General features: G+C 38.8%; 1 protein-coding gene across 2 annotated transcripts; it reads right to left on the bottom strand.

Annotated features, from left to right (window-relative positions):
- Positions 1-5,299: 5,299 nt before the first annotated feature.
- Positions 5,300-24,362, bottom strand: LOC311601713 (uncharacterized protein). 2 transcript variants are annotated; one of them, XM_084789409.1, is made up of 5 exons: positions 24,278-24,362; positions 23,574-23,742; positions 11,919-12,166; positions 10,491-10,630; positions 5,300-6,759 (listed from the first exon to the last, which is right to left on the bottom strand). In XM_084789409.1, the coding sequence occupies exons 1-5, from the start codon at positions 24,330-24,332 to the stop codon at positions 5,476-5,478; spliced, it is 1,896 nt and encodes a 631-aa protein (XP_084645535.1). In that variant the 5' UTR covers positions 24,333-24,362; the 3' UTR covers positions 5,300-5,475. The 2 variants fall into 2 exon arrangements, with proteins under 2 accessions (XP_084645535.1, XP_084645536.1); XM_084789410.1 differs by having other exon boundaries at positions 11,937-12,166.
- Positions 24,363-25,704: the final 1,342 nt, after the last annotated feature.

Genomic DNA, 25,704 nt, shown 5'->3' with positions numbered 1-25,704 from the left:
CTTTAAACCTCTGAAAAAAGAGATAGAGAAAGACACTAGAAAATGGAAAGACATTACATGCTCATGGATTGGTAGAATTAACATTGTGAAAATGACAATTCTACCAAAAACAATCGAGTCAAAGCAATTGCAATCAAAATCCCCATCTTGTTCTTCACAAAAATAGAAAAACTGTCCTAAATTTCATATAGACCACAGAAGACCCCAGATAGCCAAGACAATCCTGAAGGAAAAGAAATATGATGCTGGAGGGTTTACAATTACAGATCTTAAGATATATTACAGCCCCATGATAATAAACACAGTATGTTATTGGCACAAAAATAGACACAGAGATCAATGAGACAAAATCAAAGACCCAAACATGAGCACACATAACTCCAGCCACTTAATATTTGACCAAGATTCAAAAAAGATATGCTGCAGAAAAGAAAGAATCTCCAACAAATGTTTCTGGGGAAACTGGATGCCCATGTGCAAGAGAGTGAAATTAGACCTGTATCTATCACCTTGCACAAAAACTAACTCAAAATAGATCAAAGATCTAAATATGAAGCCTGAAAAGCTGAAACTACTAAAAACAACAGCATGGGCAGTACCCCCACATGTTATAGATGTAGGAAAAAAACTGCATGACTAGGACTCCATTGTCTCAGGAATTAAGGCCAACAATTGTTAACTGAGACTTCATAAAACTAAAAAGCTTCTGCACAGCTAAAGAAACAATTAAACTAGGTGAAGAGGAAGCCCACAGAATGAGAGAGAATCTCTGTCAGCTATATACTTGACAGAGGTTTAATATCCAGAATCTACAGAGAACTCAAAAATCAGAGTCAAAAAAAAATTGATGAACCATTTGAAAAATTGACTTGGGGCCTGAGTTAAGAGAAAGTTCTAAAAAGAAGGAAAAAATGGCTAAGAAATATCTCAAAGATGTTCATCATCCCTAGCAGTTAGGTAAATACAAATCAAAACAACCTTGGGATCTCATCTTTCCCAGGTCAAAGTATTAAAGATCAATTGAACAACTGACAACAAATGTTGGAAGGGATGTGGGGAAAAGAGAAACCTCATTCACTGTTGGTGGAATTGCAAACTGGTACAGCCACTGTGGAAATCAGCGTGGAGGACTCTCAAAAAGCTAAAAAAATAGATCTACCATATGACCCAGATGTACCACCCCTTGCCATATGCTCAAAAGACTTGGCATCCTACTCCACAGATACTTGCTTGGCCATATCCATTGCTGCTCTTTTCATAATAGTTAAGAAATGGAAACAGCCTAAATGCTCTACAGCCAACAAATGGATAATAAAAATGTGGTACATCGTTGTGAATGAAATAGTATTTAGTTGTAAAAAGAAATGAAATTGTACTTTTCAAGTGTATGGATGAAACTAAAAAAGATCATATTGAATGAGATAATGTAGACCCAGAAAGACAAAAATCACTTGTTCTCTATTAGAAGTTGCTAGATTCAAATCTTCAGATGGGGGTACATACATAGCCTCCAATAAGTAAAGAAACCAGAAAAATTAAATAGGATTATTGCCAAGGTGAACAGCCTGGAGAGCAGTAGAGAGGGTAATAGTAGGGTACAAGTGATATGATTGGGGAAATGGCAAGATGGCTTCTTAGGGAGCGGCTGGGAAGGAAATACAGGGGAAAATTGGAGGTGGATAAAGGGGAATAGCAGGACACAAAGGATCTAATTTTTAAAAATGGGAAATGGGAGGGAATGTAGGAAAGGAGGAAGGTGGTAAATATGTGAGAAGGCAGGAGATGGGTAAAATATAACAGTAAAGATATCTGAAAAGGCCACAGGGAATAATACTATTAACTACTTCCCTAAAAAACTATAATACATGTAATTTTGTGTATGAATATGCATATATAGTTAAACGAAGTTTTCTTTTTTGCCTGATAGAACGCCCTCCAAGAGACAAAGATGACATAAGAAAACCCCAATACCCAGACAAAAGAAGCCCTCCTTTGAGTTGTTGACTAGGGCTGTTCAAAAAAACTACCAAAGCATACACCCTATTGTTGTTGCCCTTGGTTACCCTTCAGAGGTCGAAGATAAGTCCCTATTGCTGAAGACGCCATGCACTTCAAAAACGGCCCAGAGACCCCTGAACAGGAATTTACCTGTATGCCCCCTCCATGAGGACTAGCTTTCACCATACCAGAAGGTGCCATGCAACCTTCTAAAGGAGGGAAGCAACCAGCAGTCCTACTCAGCTATGACACCTATGAACCACATCAAGGAAATGGCACAGTCACCCTAAGGGTGCAACCATGGCACACATTCTTTGGTGGTAGCCAATAGCTCTGTAATTAGGCTCAAGACCTACTCAACAAAAAGGAGAACCATGATTGGGACTGGAAACCTAGCTAACTAGTCAATGCTGGTGAAGTCATGGATATTGGAGAAGAACCAACAATCACTGCTTTAATAGACCATCATAATTCCTAACAACAGTCTAAACATTTGTCCTCATACCCACTGGTAGGTGTAGTCTTTACCCCTCATCAAGGAATCTTCTCTTTACAACAGATGGAGACCATGAAAGAAAACTACAACCAACCAAAATGCAGAGTTGTGACCAGTCCCAAAGGATAAATACATCTATAATATAATCTCCACACCTAAGTCTCAGAGAATATTACAGAAGAGGAAAAGAAAAGATTATAAGAGCCAGAGGATCGGGGCATTTGCTGGGAGGTTTTGTCTTTTAGTAATGTTAGAAGCTAAATCCATAAAGTCTCACTAACAAGACTTCCTGAGTATGTGCTATACAGGGATAACACCAGCAGACGTGCTTCTTGATGAGAAAAATCCCAAAAAGCCTCAACCCTCAGCAAAGATCTAAAGGCAGCTAAGGAATGCTGAGAAGAGGAGACATGCTCTTTCTCGGTGAAAAGCACACTAACAGGTTATCAAATACCAAGTGGTTCTTCCTGAAAACATGCATACAAGTAACATTATACAGACTAAGCAGGTTCTATTTAGGAGTGTGTGTGTGTGTGTGTGTGTGTGTGTGTGTGTGTGTGTGTGTGTGTGTGTGTGTGTGTCTGTGTGTGTGTGTGTGCGCGCGCGCGCGCGCATGTGTTAACAGTTAGTGAAAAAGAGGCCATGAATGTGAAAGAGAGCAAGGAAGGGTATATGAGAAGACTTGGAGTACAGAAAGGAAAAAGAGAAATGTAATTTTATTATGTCAAAAATAATTTTAAAATGTATCTCTAGTGACAATACTTGCTCTTAAACTCTTTGATTAATGCTATAAAAAATGTTCTACTTCTGTTTGGATTGTTGTGTGGTGTGGTATACCATTTTTCATTTTCAACAAAAACTAAAGAGTATCTTTTATAGAAAAGAAATAATGGTTTCTTTTTCTCTTTAAGGAGTTATTTGTCTTTCCCTTTTAACTATATAATTTAATTGGTTTCGAGGTAATGTATAACAAGTAAGAACTTTGGCAATTTGCCATTCCTTTTTGTGCTTCATTTCCTAAGCTACTGTCTGCTAGATACTCCCGATCTTGCCAATGTACCAACCTTGCCATTTCTTTCAGTATATAATTTGAGTTGTTTTTCCCTGAGCAGTTAGGCAATTTCTTACAAAACTAAATTTATCACTGCTTTATTATTGCCACATGACTCACAAATTTCAATCTTGGATTTTCCCAGGGGAAAAGTTATATTTACACATAATCTTATGAATAAATTTTAGCAATTTAGTATATATAAGCAAGAACTTGACATGATTTTTATATCTATTCAACAGCTGAATTGTTAAACACATTATGATATGTATATGCCACGTATTACTAAAAAATGCCATGATCAAGGCAACTCTAATAAAATAAAGCATTTAATTGGGGGCTTGATTACAGTTTTAGAGGCTTAATCTATTATCATTATGGCAGAGAGCATGGAGATACACAGGCAGACACGGTGTTGGAAAAGTAACTGAAATTTCTGCAGCCTGGTATACCTGCAGGCAACAGGGAGAGAGGGAAACTGGGCTTGCCCTTGGGTTTTGAAACCCCAATGACATGCTTCCTTCAACAAGACCACACTTCCTACTCCTTCTAATGCTATCAAATAGTTCCACTCCTTACTCTTGCTCCAAGGTGGCTCCTCTGGTCCCGAAGGAAAGAATTTTGATTGTGTGAAGTGATGTGGGAAGACCTATCATAATTGTGGGTGAGACCATTCATTTCCTGGCAAGGGATTCTGGACTGTATACAATGGAGAGAATGAGCTAATCACTAGTATGCATGTTTCCTGATTATAGATGTGGTATGATCAGTTCCTTCAAGCTCTTGCAGCTGTGATCTCCTCACAATGACTATAATCTGGACTATGTGCTAAAATAAAATATTCTCCCTTAAAGCTGCTCTTTATCAGAATGTTTTATCACATCACCAACAACAACAAAACTAAGAGGAGTTAACCATGAATCTTGATCCTAGAAAAAATAGTTTTTGTTCACATAAATACTGCATATTAATGTCCGTAGAAAACATTTGAGAGAATAAAAACCAGAAATAATCCAGATACCCTTCAATGTGTCAGTGGATAGGGAAACAATGATACATCCATACTTTCTAGCATAGCACAATGATTTGAAATAACTACTGATAATACTGGTACAAGCATTAACTGAGATAGATACTAAAGAAGTTAGCTGAATGAAAAAGGCCATTTACAAAATATCATATACAATATGATTCCATTTATATTTTCAAAATAACATTTTGTGATGGAGAACATATTAATGCATATTAAAGTTTAGTGACAAGGTAAGAGATGTGACTATAAAATGGTAACCTTTATGGTAATAGAATTATTATATCTCATACTATGAAAATGTATATATGAATCTATATGCATTGAAATTCTCAAAACAAACATATATGCAAATAAGTACAAATAAAACATGAAAATTATTAATTAAATGGATTAGTTGTATCCATGTTAATATTCTGATCATGATGTTGAACTATAGCTTTTAAAAATTTTTACAATTTAGGAAAAATGTAGCACAGGTAACTTTTTGTATGATGCTTTTAAACTATGTGACTCCAGTTATCTTGGAATAATTTTTCAACATGTAAGCCTTCAAACCATCAAACTGGTCCACATGTAAAAAGACTAATCCTCTTAAAAATAAAATTTTAAAAACCAGCACAAAACAAGATCCAATTAACAAGAAAAATATTTGCTTTTAATTTGTTTTTATTTTAATTTTTTGAAAAGAGATAAGTGTTCATATAATTTTCCATTAGGACAAATGACATTTCAAATGAGATGAGGCTATAAGTTGTTCCAAGAGACTAAAGATAATTTGACTCAATAAACATGTGAGCTTCAATACAGACAAGAATTCCTGCTATATCTACTTCACATTAGTGATATTTTAGGCTAAGGTTGATCTGGATGTTTAGCTCTCTCGGATTCAGCTTTTAGTTAGGGTTGAATTTCAACTGTAGGCCTAAATGAAGCCTGCAGTGGCATTGCACTGTACTGATTTTTGAATGAAGGGTTTTTAGCCTCAAGATCTTTAGATAAAGGTGCATAGGTAACCAGTTTAGGAGTTGAGGGCATATCTATGTTGGCCATTGGTAGAACCTGGACATCAATTGCAGGAGGATCATGATTTCCTACTGAATCAGCAACTGGTTGCTTTTGAGAACTTAGAACATTAAAATTATGGGAAGAAGTCCAGAGCTCAATTGTAGCACTTGGGTTCTGATTCTTATCACTTTCGAAAAGAGACATATCAAAAGCTTTATTTACTGGTAGAGACTCCATGGACAGATTTGTTTTGTTAATAGCCCCATCTAAGTTAATTAGTCCTTGGGGTTCCTCTTTTTCAGATAAAGGAAGATTTGGTGGTAAGTTGGCCTTAGTTGTATGTTGATTCTCAGATCCATTTGACAAGGCCTTCAAAATATCCCCGAATGCTTCTAAATTAGTAGAATTTTCTGTCCAAGAATCTTCCAATGTATTATCATGGGATACATGGGATTCATGGGAATTCTTAGGCTCCAATCCATCATCTACAGATGGACTCCATTGTTTAATTATATTTGCCATAATTTCTTCAAAAGACTCAGTCTTATCATCTGTATTATCCCATGGTTTATCTCTATCAGCCGTAGGAGAAGTATACGATATAGCTGTGTTGGAAATAAGCTGAGATAATGGAGATGTACCTAAGTTGCCTATATTAGGTGGAGGGGTATATTGATGATACCGAATTAAATTCTTTTCAGAATTTTCTGGAAGTCTGGCAATAGGCGATGCCTTCACTTGCTCAGCTAAAATCCTGACAGTTTGTGGGGTCTGGGTTTTATCAAGGAACAATGTATGACTTTCAGTTAAAGAATTCCCATTACTAAAATTAAAGTTCATTGGGAAATTTTGGATATATTTGGATGGTGGAGAAATGCCTATGTTCTCTTGCAAAGCCCTCAGGGAGGAATTACTGGAGGCCAGGGTTGGGACATTATTATGGTCATGTCTGATTTGGGGAACATGCTCATTTCCATACAATGTCTTACAGTGTAAGGAGGAAGTAGGGTTCAGTAGCTTCTTAGATGCTTTGATGAATCTTTTCATCCAGGTAAAGTAAGGAGCTATTCTAATGATGACTGTGGGATTTAGACATATCTTTGAAGTCTTATGTATGAGGCCCAACAGTTGCCAGTGGTTCTTTAGGAGACATAGGACAGGACTGGCCTTCTGTATCTGAATGAGGAAACCAAGAAATATATGTCACTTATGCAGTCTACTGTACATAAAATCCATACACTATGTGAGGGAGAGGGGAAAGTGCAAGCAGCTCCTTGAAATTACCAATATAAGACATGGGCACATACAGTTGAATTATATGATAAGAGAATATAAAAACTGGTAGTACTAATTCTAAATTGTCAAACTCTTACAATCAACCACTTTATCAAAACTGAATTGGGTTTCTAAAAGTTACATCAAACTTAATGTTCAAACCAAGAAGAATCAACAATGTTCATACAAAATCTCCCCCTTGCTTTATTTTCTTAGTAACAGTCACACCACCCTTTCAAAAGTTCAGGTTTAAAAATTTTTTAAAATTAAAAAACTTTAAATCATTCTCAGTGCCTCTCCTTCTTCCACACTGCTACCAGTCTATCAATAAATAGTGATTCTGATATTTTAATTTCCAAAAAATATTTAATAATTAAATTAAATAATTGTCTTATCTACGGAAGTGTCTATTGTTAGAAAATATAGTGTCTTTATGAAAAGGCACATTTCATGTCCTTCTCACATCTGATCTAAACACAGCATCCAAATGTATCCACTTAACATCTAAGAAAGACCATCTGCTTAAAAAAAACTGTCCACTGAGTGCTTTCAAGCCTTAACAATGTTAAAAGAGTAGTTGTTATAATAACTTAAAAGGCCTTTGATGGCAAGGATGTGGAGAAAGAGGAACACTCCTTCATTACTGGTGGGAATGCAAACTGGTACAGTCACTTTGGAAATCTATCTGGCGTTTTCTCAGGAAAATGGGAATAGGGCTTCCTCACAACCCAGCTATTCCACTCCTTGGAATATACCCAGAAAATGTTCTACCACACAACAGGGACATATGCTCAACCATGTTCATAGCAGTCTTATTCATAATAGCCAGAACATGGAAACAGCCTAAGTGTCCCTCAGTAGAAGAATGAATAAAGAAACTGTGGTACATATACACTATGGAATACTACTCAGCTATTAAAAACAAGGAATTCCCGAAATTTATGGATAAACGGATTGAGCTAGAAATGATCATAATGAGTGAGTTAACTCAGAAGCAGAAAGAGTCAAATGGTATATACTCACTTATATCTGGACACTAGCCCAAGGGGCATGTCCCATGAACGTCTTCACTTACCAGGAAAGTGGGACAGAGGGGAGGACATCCTATTGGGACTTTAGGTGAGAGAAGCATGGGAGAATGGGGAAATAGAAGGATCCAGAGGGTCCTAGACACCTACAAGAAAAACATTATGATGGGCAGATCTAGGCCCAGGGGTCCTGCTCAAATTATGGCACCAGCCAAGGGCAATAAATGCAGTAAATTTCACACCCCTACCCCGATCTACCCAATGGACAGGACATTCTCCACAGTTGAGTGGAGAGTGGGGACTGACTTTCACAGGAACTCTGGTGTCCCATATTTGACTACGTCCCCTGGATAGGAAGGCCTGGTGGCACTCAGAGGAAGGATAGCAGGCTACCAAGAAGAGACTTGATACCCTATGAGCATATACAGGGGGAGGAGGTCCCCCTCAGTCACAGTCATAGGGGAGGGGAGTAAGGGGGAAATGGGAGGGAGGGAGGAATGGGAAGATACAAGGGATGGGATAACCATTTAGATGTAATAGGAATAAATTAATAAAATATTTTTTAAATCCTTTGAAACCCTTGTTACCACCTTGATGCCACCTACTGATGTTGGCTTGACTAGGATACTATAGTCACTTAGCTTCTCCTTTTTGTTATTTAAATATTCTAGGCATATTTACACATAAAAATCTTTGCATTGGCTTTTCCTATACTCCATACTTGTAACATTGCTCTGATATTCAAATGACTTGCTTTATCATTTCTTCCATAATTCCATTCAAACAGTTTTATTTTTTTAACAAATGCCTTTTCTGGTTTACCTAATCATATTAAATGAGATTATATAGACAAAAACTTACTTCTATCTTGTGTTGCAAGTGTTTTAGGCTAATACTGTTTTTAGAGTCCATTTCTTTCAGATGGCACACAGAATTCAAAGTTATAATAATCCCTGCTCTATGTTTATTATCCTGATGCATTTTACTCAAAATATTTAATATCACTTCTGTTATTATTTACTTATTCTTTTTTTTTTTTTTACTTTTTCTTGATCACCTCTCAAGGGTATATAAACTCATGAGAACATGAAGTGCCCTATCTTCGCTGCCATTACATTAGTTCAAATAAGGTTACTAGGTAAGGATGAAAAGTGTATAAATATTCTATCTTAAAAATTGTTACTTCACATTTCTCTAATGGTCCTTCTCTTTTAGGGCATTTTTACACCAAGTATCAGTAAACTTTAGAATATAAACTTTGTCACATCATTTCTCTTGTCAAAATCTTTGCATGTCTCCTCATCTCCTAAATCATACAGGATATTTAAGTTATAAGATAACAACACATTCATAATCTGTCCCATGATTATTTGACTCTCAATTCTGCCATAGCTCTTTCCCCCAAATCCAAGATATTTGTACATTTTGCAGACTTGTCTGATTCTACTCCATTTGGCCTGAATGCCATCACTTCATTTTATACTTCTTATCCTATTTGGTAAATATCTACTTATCTTTAAATAATAGTTGAAATATAAACTTCAACACATTTTAAATTAACCTTCCTTTTATTCTCAGAGCTAATTTCATACTGTACAGATATCTATTGTACTTATTTGTCCTACTAGGCTATACTATTCTCTGTCATCTATACAAGAAGGTGAGCTTTCAGTGCTGGGACCATGGATGATGTTTCTACCACCTCCATACTACTATAAGCCCTCTGATGTTCGTGACACTTTGGCTCCTTTATCTCCACTATCAGACTGTCATTCTAAGGACTTGTCTCAGCTGGGTTTTTTTCCTATCTCACCAAATAAACAGCAGTCCCCTCAGTGCTTGCTTGAAGTCCTTTTGCAGCAGTGTTTCTGGAAACTAACATGAGGCCCGATATTCAATATGTGGTTCCAGAAATAGTACTGGTATTCATCTCATCCCTTGCAATTATCCTCCACTAGCTTCTAACCCTATATCTTTGCAGGTGTTATTTCCTCATCTCACTTTGAAACATGGTTTTGAACAATGTTCCATTCATTCTTGCTTAATTAAGTACTTCTCATGTCTCAAGACTTAGAACTCAAGGCTGGTCATAACCTTCAATAATTCAGTACAAGATCTCCACAGTGCAAGTTAATGCTTTCCTTGAAGTCTTTCAGTATTATTTGTGCATGTAATTTCAAATTGTCCAAGATATGTTAGTATCTAAAAATTTTCTTGCATAGGGATTTATTTTCTGTAGTTTTTCTACATGAATAGGTGGACTGGGTTGCATCTGTGCCTTTTAATCCTCTCCACAGCTAAGTTTGAGCTATACTATATTCATTATAGTACCCCTACAGAAAGGTCAAAATAACATTAGGAACCAAAAGACAGAATGCATTTGTGTATTCATTGGTTCTTTTTTTTTTTCTCTCTCTCATTTGTTACTAAAGCCTTCCTTGTGTAAACTATATACCTCTCAAATATCCAACGAAACTTCCCAGACTCACATATTTGCCTGGCACCAACTTCCTTATGTTCTGTTAGCCTTTACTTGCGTACTTAAAGAATTCTACATTTTTACATTTCCTTTCTGTTCTTAATATTGCTCTGGTGTATGATTACCCAGCAGTCTTGCCGTGGTTGACTCTGAATACACAAGCCCTCAGTCTTCTCTAAATAGGAATACTGGTGGTGGCATGTTGAAAATTCTAGCAGCTGCACATCTATCTTCTTTACTCTGGTGGTTCCAAGCTTCTTGCTACCTAAAGACATACAGACATAAGGGATGATGCTGAAACCCAAAGCATTCTATCTCTGACTTTGATTTGTCACCACTCTCAATTCAGTCACATAATCTTCCCAAAACATTTTTCTTTGCCTTCCTCTCCTTCCTTTCCTTTCCCCCTTCCTTTCTTTTCTTTCTTTAGATATATCCTTCCCTTGTACTTTCTGAACTATTCACACCTTCCTTAACATACTGTGATAGCTAGTCTTTTGCTTTGTTTTGTCTTGTTTTATTTTCAAGACAGGCTTTCTCTATGTGTATCCCTGGCTGTCCTTGAACTTGCTCTGTAGATCAGGCTTCCCTCAAACTCAAAGAGCTCACCTCTATGGACCAGGCTGGCCTTGAACTCACGGACATCCACTTGCTTCCGCCTCCCTAGTGATGGGACTAAAGGCATGCACCACTACTGCCTGACATGATGGTTAGTCTTATCAACTTGATTGGACTTAGAAACACCTTGGAGTACCTAAGTAAAGTCCACCTCTGGGCATGTCTTATAGCATTTCCAAACATCTAGCACATGGCTACTCTGAAAAAAACAACAAATTAATCACTTCCTGGATATAATATGATAGCAATATTGAGATATACTTAAAGGTATGAAGTGTACCCTGTTTGGAGAAGTAGTTAACTGGGGAAATGCTCTTGAGCCAATATCTTACCCCTGCCCCTTCCTATACTCTCCCTTTCTCTCTACTTCTTGACCACCAAAAAGTGAAGAGCAGCCTTCAGCACATGCTCCAGTTGCTATAGTATTCTGCTCAGTACAGGGCAACAAGCAGCCATATATAGAACTTCCTGAAAGCATGAGTCAAAATAAATCTATCCTGTCTCAAATCAACTCTGTTACATCTTTCATCACAGCAACAAGAAATAGTTTAAATGTCTGGGCATAAAATGAGTTCTGTAACAAGTTGAGACTTAAATCCGGCGTATGCCATTCCTTATACTTCAGTTTATCTTTCAATGGATTGAGGTGATATGAACTTAAAATATCTCCACTATTTCCTCTATATTATTCTCCCCACTTTAGAGATTTAATTTCTTTTAAAAATGAGTCACAGCAGGGCAGTGGTGGTACATGCCTTTAGTTCTAGCACTCGGGGAGGAAGAGGCAAGTGGATGTCTGAGTTCAAGGCCAGCCTGGTCTACAGAGTAAGTTCCAAGACAGCCAGAGCTACAACAGAGAAACTCTGTCTCGAAAAATAAGTCTTATTACTAGATCCAAAATCATAAAATAAGGTCACGTGACTCCTTTTACTTACTCTGATATTGATACACACCACAGCTTCTGTAGTGGCACTTAGAACAGCTCTTCAAAGTTACATTAGTGGACTGGGATAGCGGTATCTCATCCCCGATGATAGGCGCCTCAAGAATGATGAAGCCAATATCTGCTTTCACTGGATCATTTTCATCTTGAAGATCAAACTTGGGATGGAGGCAGACTTTTTGGCCATGTGGAATGCTTTCTGGGTCATTTACTCCAGAAATGTCCAGAGGTGACAGTTTCCTAGGATAAGAGAAGGGTGTGCAACAATCTAATTGTTGATAATAAAGGAGTATCCATGAAATATCTTATGAAAGACATTATTTGGTAGCATCAGTCAAAATCAAAGTTATAAAACAATCCAGTTCTTCATTTATTTGACATCATAGCCTTTCCGAATTACAGGCTACATAGTGCCTATATAAGACTTTCTATTGGCCTTTGGTTCCTTTACATTTCTACTGTTCCACTACCAACTATTTGAGTCTCAAAAGGTTTCCTTGTATATTTGGATCTTAGTGAATTTCATAAATTGAGAAGAGAAGAACTGCCTATTCAAACCCCATTTCAGATTTAACATTCGCCAAGTTGAAACATAAGCCCAGACCCTCTACCTTGGACCCCCAGTGTCCATCATAGTCTGAGACTCGTATAGGCATTTTCCACTGTCCCTTCTGTCCTCCACTTCAATGTCTCCAGTCTTATCCCTAACCCTGCAACAGACCGCTTGCATGTGCCTCTCCTCCCATCCTACTTTCAGTCCCTGGGGGCTCTACCAAACTTGCTTTAAACGCAGCCGTCCAATGACACCTAGAAAAACTTTTTACTTGGAGCTCCCTGTGGACACACTGGTCCTGGATTGGGCTAGGTGACTTTCACTCTTTCCTGGCCTTCATTAAAAACTCTCCAGTCTCATCCCCAACCCAGTAGCTGCATGCTTGCAGGGGCCTGTCCTCCTACCCTACTTCCATTCTCTGGGGACTCCATCAAATCTTGGTGTAAATACAGATTTCCTCCTTTCTGTGGTCACTTTCCACCTCCCTTATATCCCATCTGCATTACTTTATGCTAACCGTTGATACCTCAAAACATGTTCTACCCAGGGCTCCCAGTGGCCAAACCTAGCAGAGACTCAGGTATGTTATTCACACTAACCTTCTTGTCCTCCTTTATAATCTCTACATTCTCACCCTGAGCCTGGTAATAACTTGCTTACAAGTATCTCTTTTCCCACCTCAACTCTATTCACTGCACACTACAACTTCCAGTTCAGACCCAAAGTTTCCCATATACATTCACCCCTGACTCTCTAGATCATTCTTTGTCCTACTGCAACTTGCAAAATCTCCTCTTCCCACCACATCTGCAATCCCCAGGGATCCTGCCTCTCAGTGTAGATAGGATCCTCTTACCTCTTTCCTGAAGCCTCTTTAAGCCTTTCCTCTTAGCCGACCTCTACTCCTTTCTGCCATCAACTGACATGTAGAAACACTCTCTACCATGAAACCCACAGCCACTACACGTTCCCTACAATCAAGAGAGGAAAACAGAAACCAAGGAATAGAACATCCACCCAACAAAGACAAAGTCAGATATCAACACCTAGAATCAGTTCAATCATCCTAACCTCCGATGCCTAGACACCAGCACAAAAGCACAAACATTAACAACCAAGACTGTATTCCTCCATCAGAACACAGTAACAACCCTACTATGATAGTCTCTGAGAAATGCAATATAGCTGAAGCACTTGACAAGGACTTCAAAATAGCAATTACAAATATATTCAAGGACCTTAAAGAAGATATTAATAACTGGTTAGGGGTTAAGATTAGGATTAGGGTTAGAGAAGTCTGTGAAAATACAAACAGTGGAATAAGATAATGAAAATAGTTCAAGACATGAAAGTAGAAATAGAATCACTAAAGAAAACCCAAACTAAGATAAAACTGGAAATGAAAAACTTAGGAAGTCAAAACAAAAACCTCAGAAGTAAGCCTCACCAATGGAATACAAGACAGGGAATAAAGAATCTCAGGCATTGAAGACAAGATGAAATAAACAGATAACTCAGGCAAATAAAATGTTAAATCTAAAAATTCCATACACAAAACATCCAGAAAATCTGGGCACTATGAAAAAAACCAAACCTACAAATAATAGGTCAAAAACTCCAGTCAAAGGCAGAGAAAATACTTTCAACAAAATCATAGAAGAAAAGTTTTCTAAGATAAAGGGCATATATACCAAGGTGTAAGAAGTATACAGGGTGGCAGTGAAAAATGAGGCTATGCCTATGCTCAGTGTTTTGATAATGTGAACATTTCAATGATTAATAGCCTAACATTTCCTTTAAAAAAAAGCAAGCTTGATATGACCACCACCAGTCCAGTGCCAGGGGCCTGGGATGACCATCAATCCAGCACCACGCAGGCTTGGATGCACTTCCAGGGAGGGGAGCAAGCTAAAAGAACCCCACCTGATACCACAAGCCCCAGGCAAGTGAGGCTGAGACAGACAACCTTCACAAGGGACCACTTAGGCAGACCAGAGTGAGGAATAAGACTGAGATGACCACCAGACTAGCTCCATGGGGCCCAGACAGGGAGCTACCTGAGATAAATATCAGTTTAGTTATGGACAAGCCTGTGGGTCAGACCATGCCTGAGATGACCCCTGCCCAGGCCATCATGAATGAGCAGGGCATAGCACTCCAGAGAACACTCCTGAGATGACCTAGATACTCAGAGACCCTGGGCACCACTAAGAGGAGCAAGTAAGCAGTAGAGAAATGGAAGAGAAAGAGAAACAGAAGAATGTGGCCACAATGAAGAGAAGCAGAACTGGAGACTCCAGAGTAGTGAGAAACAGCCTGATGTGAGTAGCAGGTAATACCACCTGGGACCATGGTGAAGCCCTGGCGTGTGCTGCCACCAGGAGCCATATCTGCATCCATGTCCTGCAATAGCAGGGGTCTGTTACCACCAAAGGCCATGTGGATTCCCATGGTTTGGCCTGCCATCCAGGGACATGTTGACATCTGAGGGTTGTGAAGAACTGGCCCCACCTCTCACCTGAGCATTGTGGGAGAGCTAGCCCTGGGGGCAGAAGACACCAGGAGAGCTGATTAGTACTCAGGATATTGGGGCCTGCACATTGCAGGAGTTGTAGGTTAGACAGACCCGAGGATATGGCATGGGAGAGCTTGGACCTGCCACTTGTCTTCCATGTGATGGCATGGATGAGGAAGAGATAGCCTCCTCCACCCTCGCCCTCACTACCTGAAGCAGTTGGGAGACCTATCCCCGTGGTCATGGAAACAAGAGAGCTATTCCTGCCCCTAGGCAGCTGCAGCACTTAGAGAGAGCTTGTCTTGCACCTTGCCTAAGCAATACAGTAGAGATGACCCTGGTGGAGGTGGGGGGCAAGGAGACAGGAAAAGGGGGTAGGGACAGGAAAGCTACCCTTGAGGATGTAAGTATGTAGGAAAGGTAGCCTCTCCATTTGTCTGCTGTGCAAGGCAGAGATGCACCCCCCTCTTTCCCCTTGCCACCTATGCCAGGAAGGACAGCTGACCCCAAGGTCATCATATCCAGAGAGCTGTCCATGCCCCTCATCTACTGCCAACACTTAGGAGAGCAAGTCCTGCACCTCACTTGGGCAGCACAGTAAAGCTGTCCCCAGATGTGGGGGTTTCAGGTGAGCCAGCCCCCAGGGTGTTAGCACAGGACAGCTGTCCCTGCCTCTTGTCTGCTGTCCAGTGTCAAGAATGAGGACCTTTAGCCCTTGTCCCTTACTGTGGAGAGCCGCGCTCTGAGTTGGCGCCAATTTCCTATCTCCTTTGTCTGGGATGAGCCTAATAAACGAGTCAATGCGCATGCGACAGTTGTACAGCCACGCTTGATCACCGCCCAGCCCGGGGCGTCATATTTGGTGAAGACCTAATAGCCAATCCGTTTCGCACACGCTGCCCTGGGGCCGCGGGACCTACTTAAGCAGGGCGCCCTTTGTGCTCTGCGTCTTCCTCCTTCATTCTTCAATAAAGTGGTTTGCAGAAGGATCCTGGTTCCCGCGTCTTTCTTGCTGGCAAGGGGGCTGCACGGGACACCTTACACCTTTAGCCATCAGGAGAGTTGGCTCCAGGTTCATGAGAGTGGGAGAACTGGCCATGTCTCTGACCTCCTGCAGCATCTGGAAGAACAAGCCCTACACCTCAACAGGGAAACAGTGTAGAGCTAGCCCTGGTTGTGAGAGTTGCTGGTGAGCTAAGCCCAAGGGTGTGAGAATAGGAGATCTAGTGAGATGACCAGCTCAGATATCTCTCAATACCTCTCAAGCCCAAACCCAGGCTTTGACTTGGTCCACCCCAATATTTACACCACTGATGAACTGCTGGAGTGAATGAAGGGGCTGGTCCCATAGATCCAAAACTATAGAACCTCCATGACACAGGGCCACAACAGGATACCTGAGAGGAATTCCAGTGAGGTTCCATTATTGATAGAGTAGCAGAAACAATGAACATTTGCAAGCAAAGAAGTGTGGACAAAAGGGTATACTGCAGGACACGCTGTGACACACTATAGCTTCCACAATGAGATTTTTTTTCTGTTGTGGGGGAGGAGGTTGCAAGGGTAGAGGGTGGGCATGAAGGGAGGGGGAGATGAGTGGAATTGGGGTGCATGATGTGACATTGACAAAAAAACCAACAAAAGATTTTTAAAAGTGTACAAAACACCAAGTAGACAGGATGATAAATGAAACTCCCCATGATACATAATAATCAAAGCACTAAATGTGCAGAAAAATAAAGAATGTTAAAAGCTGCAAGAAAAAACACATATAATTTTAAAAGATAGGCCCATTAAAATAAGACTTGAACTCTCAATGGAGAATCTGAAAGCCAAAGGGGCCTGAAACAATATTCTCCAAACTTTAAGAGACTACACACTCTACACTAGATTTTTGCACCCAGAAAAATTTATCAATCATAAAAATGGAGAAAAATTCCATAATAAAACCAAATTTAAACAGTATCTGTCTACAAATCCAGCTACACAAAATGTGCTAGAAAGAAAACGTCAGTCTGAAGAGGTTAACCAGACCAAGAAAACACAAAGAATAAATAATCCTGGAACAGTACACAAAAGGGGAGAAAACTTACACCATAACAACAAAGATCAATACTCTCAATTCCTCAATAGAATTGAGACTGACAGATTGGATTAGAAAACAGGATCCATCGTTCTGCTGCATCAAGGCAACACAGCTTAATAGTTAGGATAGACATCACCTCAGGATAGAAGGATAGAAAAATATACTCCAAGAAAATGAGCCCAAGAAGCAAGCAAGTGTAGTTATTTTAATTTATGGCAAAACAGACTTCAAACCAAAACTAATCAGAAGAGATGGGGAAGGACACAGCATACTTACCAAGGTAAAACCCCACCAAGAAAATGTAATTCTAATCATTTATGCACCAAACACAAGGGCAACCAATCTTATAAAAGAAAACACGGCTTTACCTAAAATCACATATTGATTCTCACACAGGTAGTGTGTGACTTCAATACCCAACTCTCACCAATAGACAGGTCATCCATTCAGACAAAATTACACAGAGAAATTCTGGAGATAACTGACATTATAAATCAAATGAACCTAACAGATATCTACAGAACATTTCACACATCCTCAAAATAAACTACCTTCTTTTCAGCAGCTCATAGAACTTTCTTGAAAATGGACCACTCATTTGGGCACAAGCAAGTCTCAACAGATTTGAGAAAACTGAAATAGTATCCTGCATCCTACCCTACCATCATGAATTAAAGATGAATATCACCATAGAAGCAACAGCAAGTACACAAACTCATGGAAACTGAAACAAAACACTATTGAAAAACAAATGAGTCAAGATGGACATCAAGAAGGAAATTTAAAACTTTTTAGAAATGAATGAGAATGAAAATAAATACATGTTCAAACCTGTGGATACAATGAAGGCAGTACTAAAAGGCAAGCTCATAGAGCTAAGTACCTACATAAAAAAATTTAGAGACTTCATATTAGCAACTTAATTATACACCTGAAAGCACTAGAAGAAAAAGAAGATATATACCAAAAAGGTATAGACCACAAGAGGTAATCAAATCCAGGCCTGAAGTCAATCAATCAAAAGAGAATAGTACAAAGACTCAATTAAATGTGGAGTTTATTCCTTGAGAAAAAGCTAAAACAATGATAAACTTTTAGACAAATTAATAAAAAAACAGAAGAGAGAAAATATAAATTCATTAAATTAGAGACAGAAAGAGGACATCACAAAAACAGTGGGGAAATCTAGAGAATCTGAAGGACACACTTTAAAAAACTGTACTCCACCAAACTGAAAAACCTGAAAAAAATGAATAAATTTAAAGAAATATACATACAACCTAGCAAAGTAAAATCCATTTGATCAAAGATAATCAATTTAAACAGACCTAAAACCCTTAGTTAAATAGAATCAGTAATTAAAAGTCTCCCAACCAAAACAACAACAACAAAAACAAAAACAAAACAACCTAGGGCCATATGGATTCAGTACAGGATTCTAAGAAACTTTCAAAGTAGAATTAATGCCAACTTTCCTCAAATTGTTCCACAGAAAGAAACATAAAGAACGTTGCCTAATTCTTTTTATGAGAGCACAGTTACCCTGATACCCAGACCGCATGAAGACTCAACAAAGAAAGAGAATTACACACCAATTTCCCTTATAAACATAGATACAAAAATACTCAATAAAGTACTTGGAAACATAATTTAAAATACACACAAACACACACACACACACACACACACACACACACACACACACACAGAATGGGGGAGGATTGTGAGGATGAGACTGAAAGAAAAGAAGAGAGGGGGCTGTGATCAGGCTGTAAAGTGATTAAATAAATTAATGAATGAAAACACACACATCAAAAAGATCATCCACCATGACCAAGTCATCTTCATCCAAGACATCTAGGGATAGATCAATATATATAAATTGATAAATGAAACCCACCATATAAACAGGATGAAATACAAAAACCACATGATCATCTCATTAAGTGCAGAACTTCATGATAAAAATCCTAGAGAGACTAGTGATAGGAAGGATACATACCTAAACATAATAAAGGCTATATACAGCAAGACTATAGCCAACATCAAATTAAATGGAGAGAAACTCAAAACAATTACACTAAACTAAAATCAGGAACAAGAAAGGGTTATCCACTCTGTCCATGTCTTCTCAATATAGTACTTAAAGTCTTAGTGAGAGCAATAATACAACTGAAGGAAATCAAGGGTATACAAAATGGAAAGGAAGAAGTCAAAGTATTTTTATTTGCAAATGATATTATTTTATTTTTTCTTTTTTAAAATTTTTATTAATTTATTCAGATTACAATTCAATTGTTATCCCATCACTTGTATCCTCCCATTCCTCCCTCCCTCCTGCTTTTACCTTATTCCCCTCCCCTAGGTCTATGAACGAGAGGGACCTCCTCTCTCACTATATGGTCATGGGCTGTCAAGTCTCATCTTGGGATCCTGATTATTCTTTCTTTGAGCGGTTTGTTCTTTAGGTATTAGTAGCCATGGCCTGCGTATGTAGACTCAGGTTGTCCTATACGTAAGGCTCTTCCATCAAATATATAAATATGTGCACATATATTATATATGCATGTATATATGTATTATACATATTATGTATACATATATATATTAATAGTTGTACAACAAAGAGAGTTGTAAATCAAGCCATGTTCCAAATACAATGGTGAAGACCAGGTTACAGCAAAGCAGGGAATCTGGCTTTTATAGTATCAGATACTATGGATGATAAGCTTAGTTTAGGGCTGGTGAAATCTTGTAGTCTGCTAAGTCTCCACAATCCTGAAGTTCAGCTTGGTAGAATATTTGGCAAAGATATACTGTGTTTTTTACCCCTGGAAACTTAAAATTATTGCTGTTGCTAATCCATAACTATAATTATGATACTTTTAAAAATAATAATGTAAATATCTGCATTTTTCAGTGGTCTTAGGTGACCCTTGTGGAAGTGTCATTTGATCCCCCAAAGGGGTCGTTACCCCAAGGTTGAGAACTGCTAGCATAAACAGCTAGAAAGAATCACCAGCATTCTCTGATGTTGCCTACATCCTCATCTGCCTAGATCTGGGGAGTCTCCAGCACGTGGACTCTGCTATCCCTGCTCCCCAAAAATGATATTATTTTATACATTAAAATATAAATAGTTCCATAATTATCACCCTGCACAAAACTCAACTCTAAATGAATCAAGGACCTCAAAATAAATATCCTGAATTTGATAGAGGATAAATTGGGGAACAGACTTGAACTCATTAGCACATGAAAAGACTTTCTGAACAGAACACCAATATCACAGGCACTAAGATCAACAATTAATAAATGGGAACCTCATGAAACAGAAAAGCTTCCAGAGCAAAGGACACTGTCATTCAGAGAAAATGGAAGCCTACAGAATGAGAAAATACTTTTACCAATTACACTTTGTAGTGGGAGGTTTGATTTCCTTAAAACTTCAGTTATATTATGTTTTTGTTTTAATCCCAGGCATGGGATATAGGGCTGCTTCAGTCTGCCCACAACCATTAACTATGATTATCTCTAGCAGGAGTGTGATTTGTGTCAATTACAGATAGTAAAATTCTGAGAACTCAGAAGAGAGAATAAATGCCAGAACCCAGAGAGGGACCAGGGAGGGGATGGTGAAGGAGTAGGGACCTCTAAAGAAGAAGACGGCTGATGCTCCTGGTTGTTGTTCTTGCAATTTAACGAGAAGTTGGAGATATCCTGAAACAAAGATTGGACTTGCCCCATGGAACCCAACGACCCTAACCAGCAGAAAGTAGCTAAGAGACCTATGCCCCTTCTCCCCACTAACCTACTTTCTCTCTTCCTTGGTGTTGGGGGGTTGGAAAGAATTGGGGTGAAGGGAGGAAAAGATATAAGAACCCCAATTAAAATAGATTAAAAATACATGCCAACAACACATCTGATGGAGAGTTAAGATCTAACATATATAAAGAACTCAGAAAACTGGCTATCAAAAAGCCAAGTAATCCAGTTAAAAATGGATATGAATGAGACATGCTAGACTGTGATTATATGGTACAGACAAATCTCTAATGGCTGAGAAACACTTAAAGAAATATTCAATATCCTTAGCTATCAGGGAAATGGGAATCAAAACAACTTTGAAATTCCATGTTACACCTATCAGAATAGCTAAAACCAAAAACGCAAAAGGCAGTTCATACTAACCATGATGTGACCAAGGGGAACACTCATCCATTGTTGGTGGGGGTGAAAAATTGTACACCCACTATGGAAGCCAGTGTGGCAGCTCTTCAGGGATGTGGGAATTGATCTACCTCATGATCCAGCTAAACCTCTCTTGGATCATATACCCAAAGGACACTTCATTCTAACCACAGAGGCATTTGCTCAACTCATTGCTGCTCTGTTTATAACAGCCAGAATTTTTAAATGGCCAAGATGAATGGATAATGAAACTGTGGATATAATGAATTATTCAGTTGTTTGGAAAAAAAGATCATAAAATTTACAGGCAAAAGGTTGAAACTAGGGAAAAAATCAACCTTAGTGAGGTAATTCAGACCCAATAAGATAAATAGTGTATGTATTCACTTATATGTGGACATCAGCTTTTAAGCATTCAATAGGCATACTCTAATTCATATAACCGCAGAGGTTCAGTATAGAATAAGCAACCAGAGTGGAGGAGAGGTTCCCCCCAAGGAAGGAAAAATAGCATAGTTATGTAGAGACAGAGGATGGGGGGAGAGACTGGAACAGGATGATTAAATGGGGAGGGGAAGGGAAAAGATGGGTGATAGAGAAAATATAGGGAGAGAAAGCTAACACTAAGAGCCATTTGAGGGATTGTGGAAACCTACTAGTGCAGAAGCTTCTTAAAATATACACATATATGAAAGAAATCTAAATGGTGTTACCAAGTAATAAGGAGACAATGTCCCAGCTAAACATCTTTTGCCACCAAGAGAAACTTCCAGTGCCATAAATAGGTTACTTATAATTGAGATGTTAGCCAAAGGCCCCTCATGGACATCCCCAAACAACTGAGGCTATTACTAAAGCTTTTGTTTGCCACATACTGATAGTAAAGTCCTATTGCTGAAGATAATATATCTCAGTGAACATAGAGAAGTTGAACTGGAGCTTAAGGAAAGCCTTCACCCCCTACTGACTAGTGTTCATGATACTGGAAGGTACTATGTAGACCCCTAGAGGAAAAAGATAACCACTAACCCAGATACAAACCCTTTGATCTACAATGGTGAGCTATCTCCATGGCTTGTTGATGAAATAGTGTCACAAATGTTGTGGGAATAGCCAACCACTATCTGATTGGATTTAAGGCCTAGTCCATGAGATAGAATCCACATCTAATACTGTTTAGGTGGCCAAGAACCTGAGACTGGATAGAACATGGACCTAGGGGAAAACCAAATACTATTGTTCTGCTAATGAAACAGCAATGAAATGACTCCTAGCAAAATTTGGCTATACTCATAGGTCAATGTCTTGCTCAGTCATTTTTAGAGAAGCTTCCTTTTTCAATGGATTGGAACTAATATAAAGGACAATGTGCAGAGAGTGGGAGATCTTGGAACACTTGTCAGGTCTCAAAAAAAAAAAACTCAGGACAAAAGGCTCACTGTGCTGCCTATTAGCATACCAAAGTCCATGCTGGCCTCCAGGATTTCTCAGTACCTATTGCTCCTCTCAGATCTTCTTACCATGCCTCCTAAACTTAAAGTTCTCCAGCCCAGGGGCTTCCCTCCTCTTTCCCCAGCTTCTTTTATTTTTAATTATTAAATTTTTACATATACATTTATATTATTACACACATATATAATAAACTACCTATATCAAGAAGAACCATGAAACAATCAGTAATTATGTAAATGTTACATTCATATTGGTTTGGCTATTTTATTTGGCAACCTTGAAGAAAATATCTTTCCTATCTTGGTGCATCTAAATTTCTGAATGTAAATCACTATCATATCTCATCTTCATCAACTTAAGACATCTATCTAAATGTAAAAACATCTGAACCCCTTTTTTGAAAATTTTATTTCATTATTAATTAATTTTTGATGTATGTCTATGTATACAAATGCCACAGCAAGTGCGTGGCACTCAGAGGACAACTTTCAGGAGTTCATTCTCTTTCCAGAAATCAAACTCAGGTCATAAGGCTTGTTTACAGGCACATTTTAACCACTGATCGATCTCTCCTGCCCTAGATATTATATATTTCATCTATCATTCCTCAGAACTTAGTTTTGAGCATGACAATGTTGCAGAGCCAATTAATTTTGAATAGGATGAATGAGGGAGAAGGAAATGGAAAAATATAATAGTAACAAGTCCATTACATGAACTGAGTATCAGAAAGTGATTCTTATCAGCATCTTCTTCATCAAGTTTCCCTGGAATAATTCCAAAAAGGAGTCCCAAAAAGGAAAATTCATTTAACCATATCCAAGACCCAAAAACATTTCCCCCTACTCACGATTTCTTTAGACAGCTAGCTGTAGAAAGAATCAGCCATGGAGTCAGGACGATACCCTGGCAATTTCCAGGCATAGATGCCAGCCATGGTGTGTCCATGTTGCTGTCCACTAGTGGCAGGTTTCCAAAAAATGAACTTGAACTCAGACTCCGTTCCTGCAGTTTGGGCACTGGAAAGGGGTATGGTAGGAATAGGGATGGATGAATATAACATTAAAAACATTTCCAATGCTGATGATCTTTCCAATTTTTTTTTTTAGTTAATCTACTCAAATTCAGTTAGAAAGTTTCTGTTGCATATTCAGTGTGGCCTAACTTCCTTCACGTGTGTGATTTCTTGTGAGTAGATGTGTGTTCCATTTCCAGCATGACTACAACCTGATGCTACGTCTCTTCTTCTCTGAGCATTTAAACTAAATACAAATAAAGTTTGTGCAAGGAAAGCTAGACAAAGGTATCCCATCTGATGCCGAGAACTTAACAGGTGGGGCAGAAAGTTGTGGGAGAGATGAGAAGGATGTAAAAGGAAAGGAAGAGGATATGTAAATGTAGAAGAGGCAGAAGAGAATGAGAGGAGGTGGAGAAGGAGGACATAGAACTAATTCAGAGAGGGATAAGCAAAATATGGATGAGAACAGCAGGAGAATAGTCTTTTGACGTAGAGGGGAAAGAATACATAAGGACGCCCAAGTATCTGTGACTCACAAGCACAGCAGAAACAACCAAAACACAAAACACGGGAAAGCCAAAGTAGAGGCATTTCTGGCTCAACTGGCAAGAGGTGTGTTGTGGAAATCCCAAGGCAACAGCAGCTGTTCTAGTAGTCTAGAGACAAAGTTCAGAGGTTATAGAATGTCTGACATCATAACTCCTACTGTGAGATTCTTCCTTCTTGTAGCCTCCTTAGGGCTGCTTAAGATAGGGAATTGGAGACAGCAGCATCATTTAAAGTTAAGCATTATTTTATTTCTAAAATCTGTTTCTCAGATTTCAGAGAAGAGCTGATATTTGCCCCAGCCTATTGTGAGATGCTCATTTCTCTGCTACCTAGAATGGGTGGTTGTGGTACTATTGGCATCTTTGTGTAGCTCAGCTTCAGTTCTTCATTGAATAAGCATGTATTTCCAAAGGTAGTCTTCACTTTTTTCTTTCATATTTTTATGGTGATTTGTATATTGTTGCCAGGTGTTTAGGTACATAATCTGCCATCTTGGTTTCACTGTCTTTTGAAAAATTATGAAACACAAATTGGTAAAGAAAAATGGCTTTATTCATACTCTAGCCAAACCAGGATGAGTAAGAAACCTAATTTTCTCCCCCAAATGTCTGTGGCTGTCTTATGATTTTTAGAAAGTCATGAAAAAAGGGGAGGGTAGAAAATATGTAAACTCAAGTTTGAGTTAGGTTACCCAGTCCTTTCCTCAGTGAAAGAGAATGTAAGTGTGTTTGTTCCATTTTGCTATAAGGGACAGTTTTGTTTTTTGTTTTTTTAGTTTATTATAGTTTATTCACATTACATCCTGATTGTTTTTTTCTCTTTTTTTAATTAATTTATTCTTGTTACATCTCAATGATTATCCCATCCCTTGTATCCTCCCATTCCTCCCTCCCTCCCACTTTCCCCTTATTCCCCTCCCCTATGACTGTTCCTGAGGGGGATTACCTCCCCCTGTACATGCTCATAGGGTATCAAGGCTCTTCTTGGTAACCTGCTGTCCTTCCTCTGAGTGCCACCAGGTCTCCCCCTCCAGGGGACATGGTCAAAGGTGAGGCACCAGAGTATGTGTGAAAGTCATATCCCACTCTCCACTCTACCGTGGAGAATGTTCTGTCCATTGGCTAGATCTGGGTAAGGGTTTAAGGTTTACCATCTGTATTGTCCTTGGCTGGTGCCATAATCTGAGCAGGACCCCTGGGCCCAAATCTACCTATCATAATGTTCTACTTGTAGGTTTCTAGGACCCTCTGGATCCTTCTACTTTGCTATTCTCCCATGCGTCTCTCATCTAGACTCCCAATAGGTACATCCTGATTGTTATCCCCTCATTTGTATCTTTCTGTTCCCACCCTCCCTCCCTCCTCTGCACTATTCCACTCCCCTAGACTTCTGACAGAGGGGACCTCCTCTCCCA

The sequence above is a fragment of the Acomys minous genome (genome assembly GCF_964271855.1).
Source record: "Acomys minous genome assembly, chromosome: 7".
In the NCBI taxonomy this organism is placed as follows: domain Eukaryota; kingdom Metazoa; phylum Chordata; class Mammalia; order Rodentia; family Muridae; genus Acomys; species Acomys minous.
Note: the sequence above shows the minus strand (reverse complement) of the source record. Positions and strands in the feature narration are given on the sequence as shown.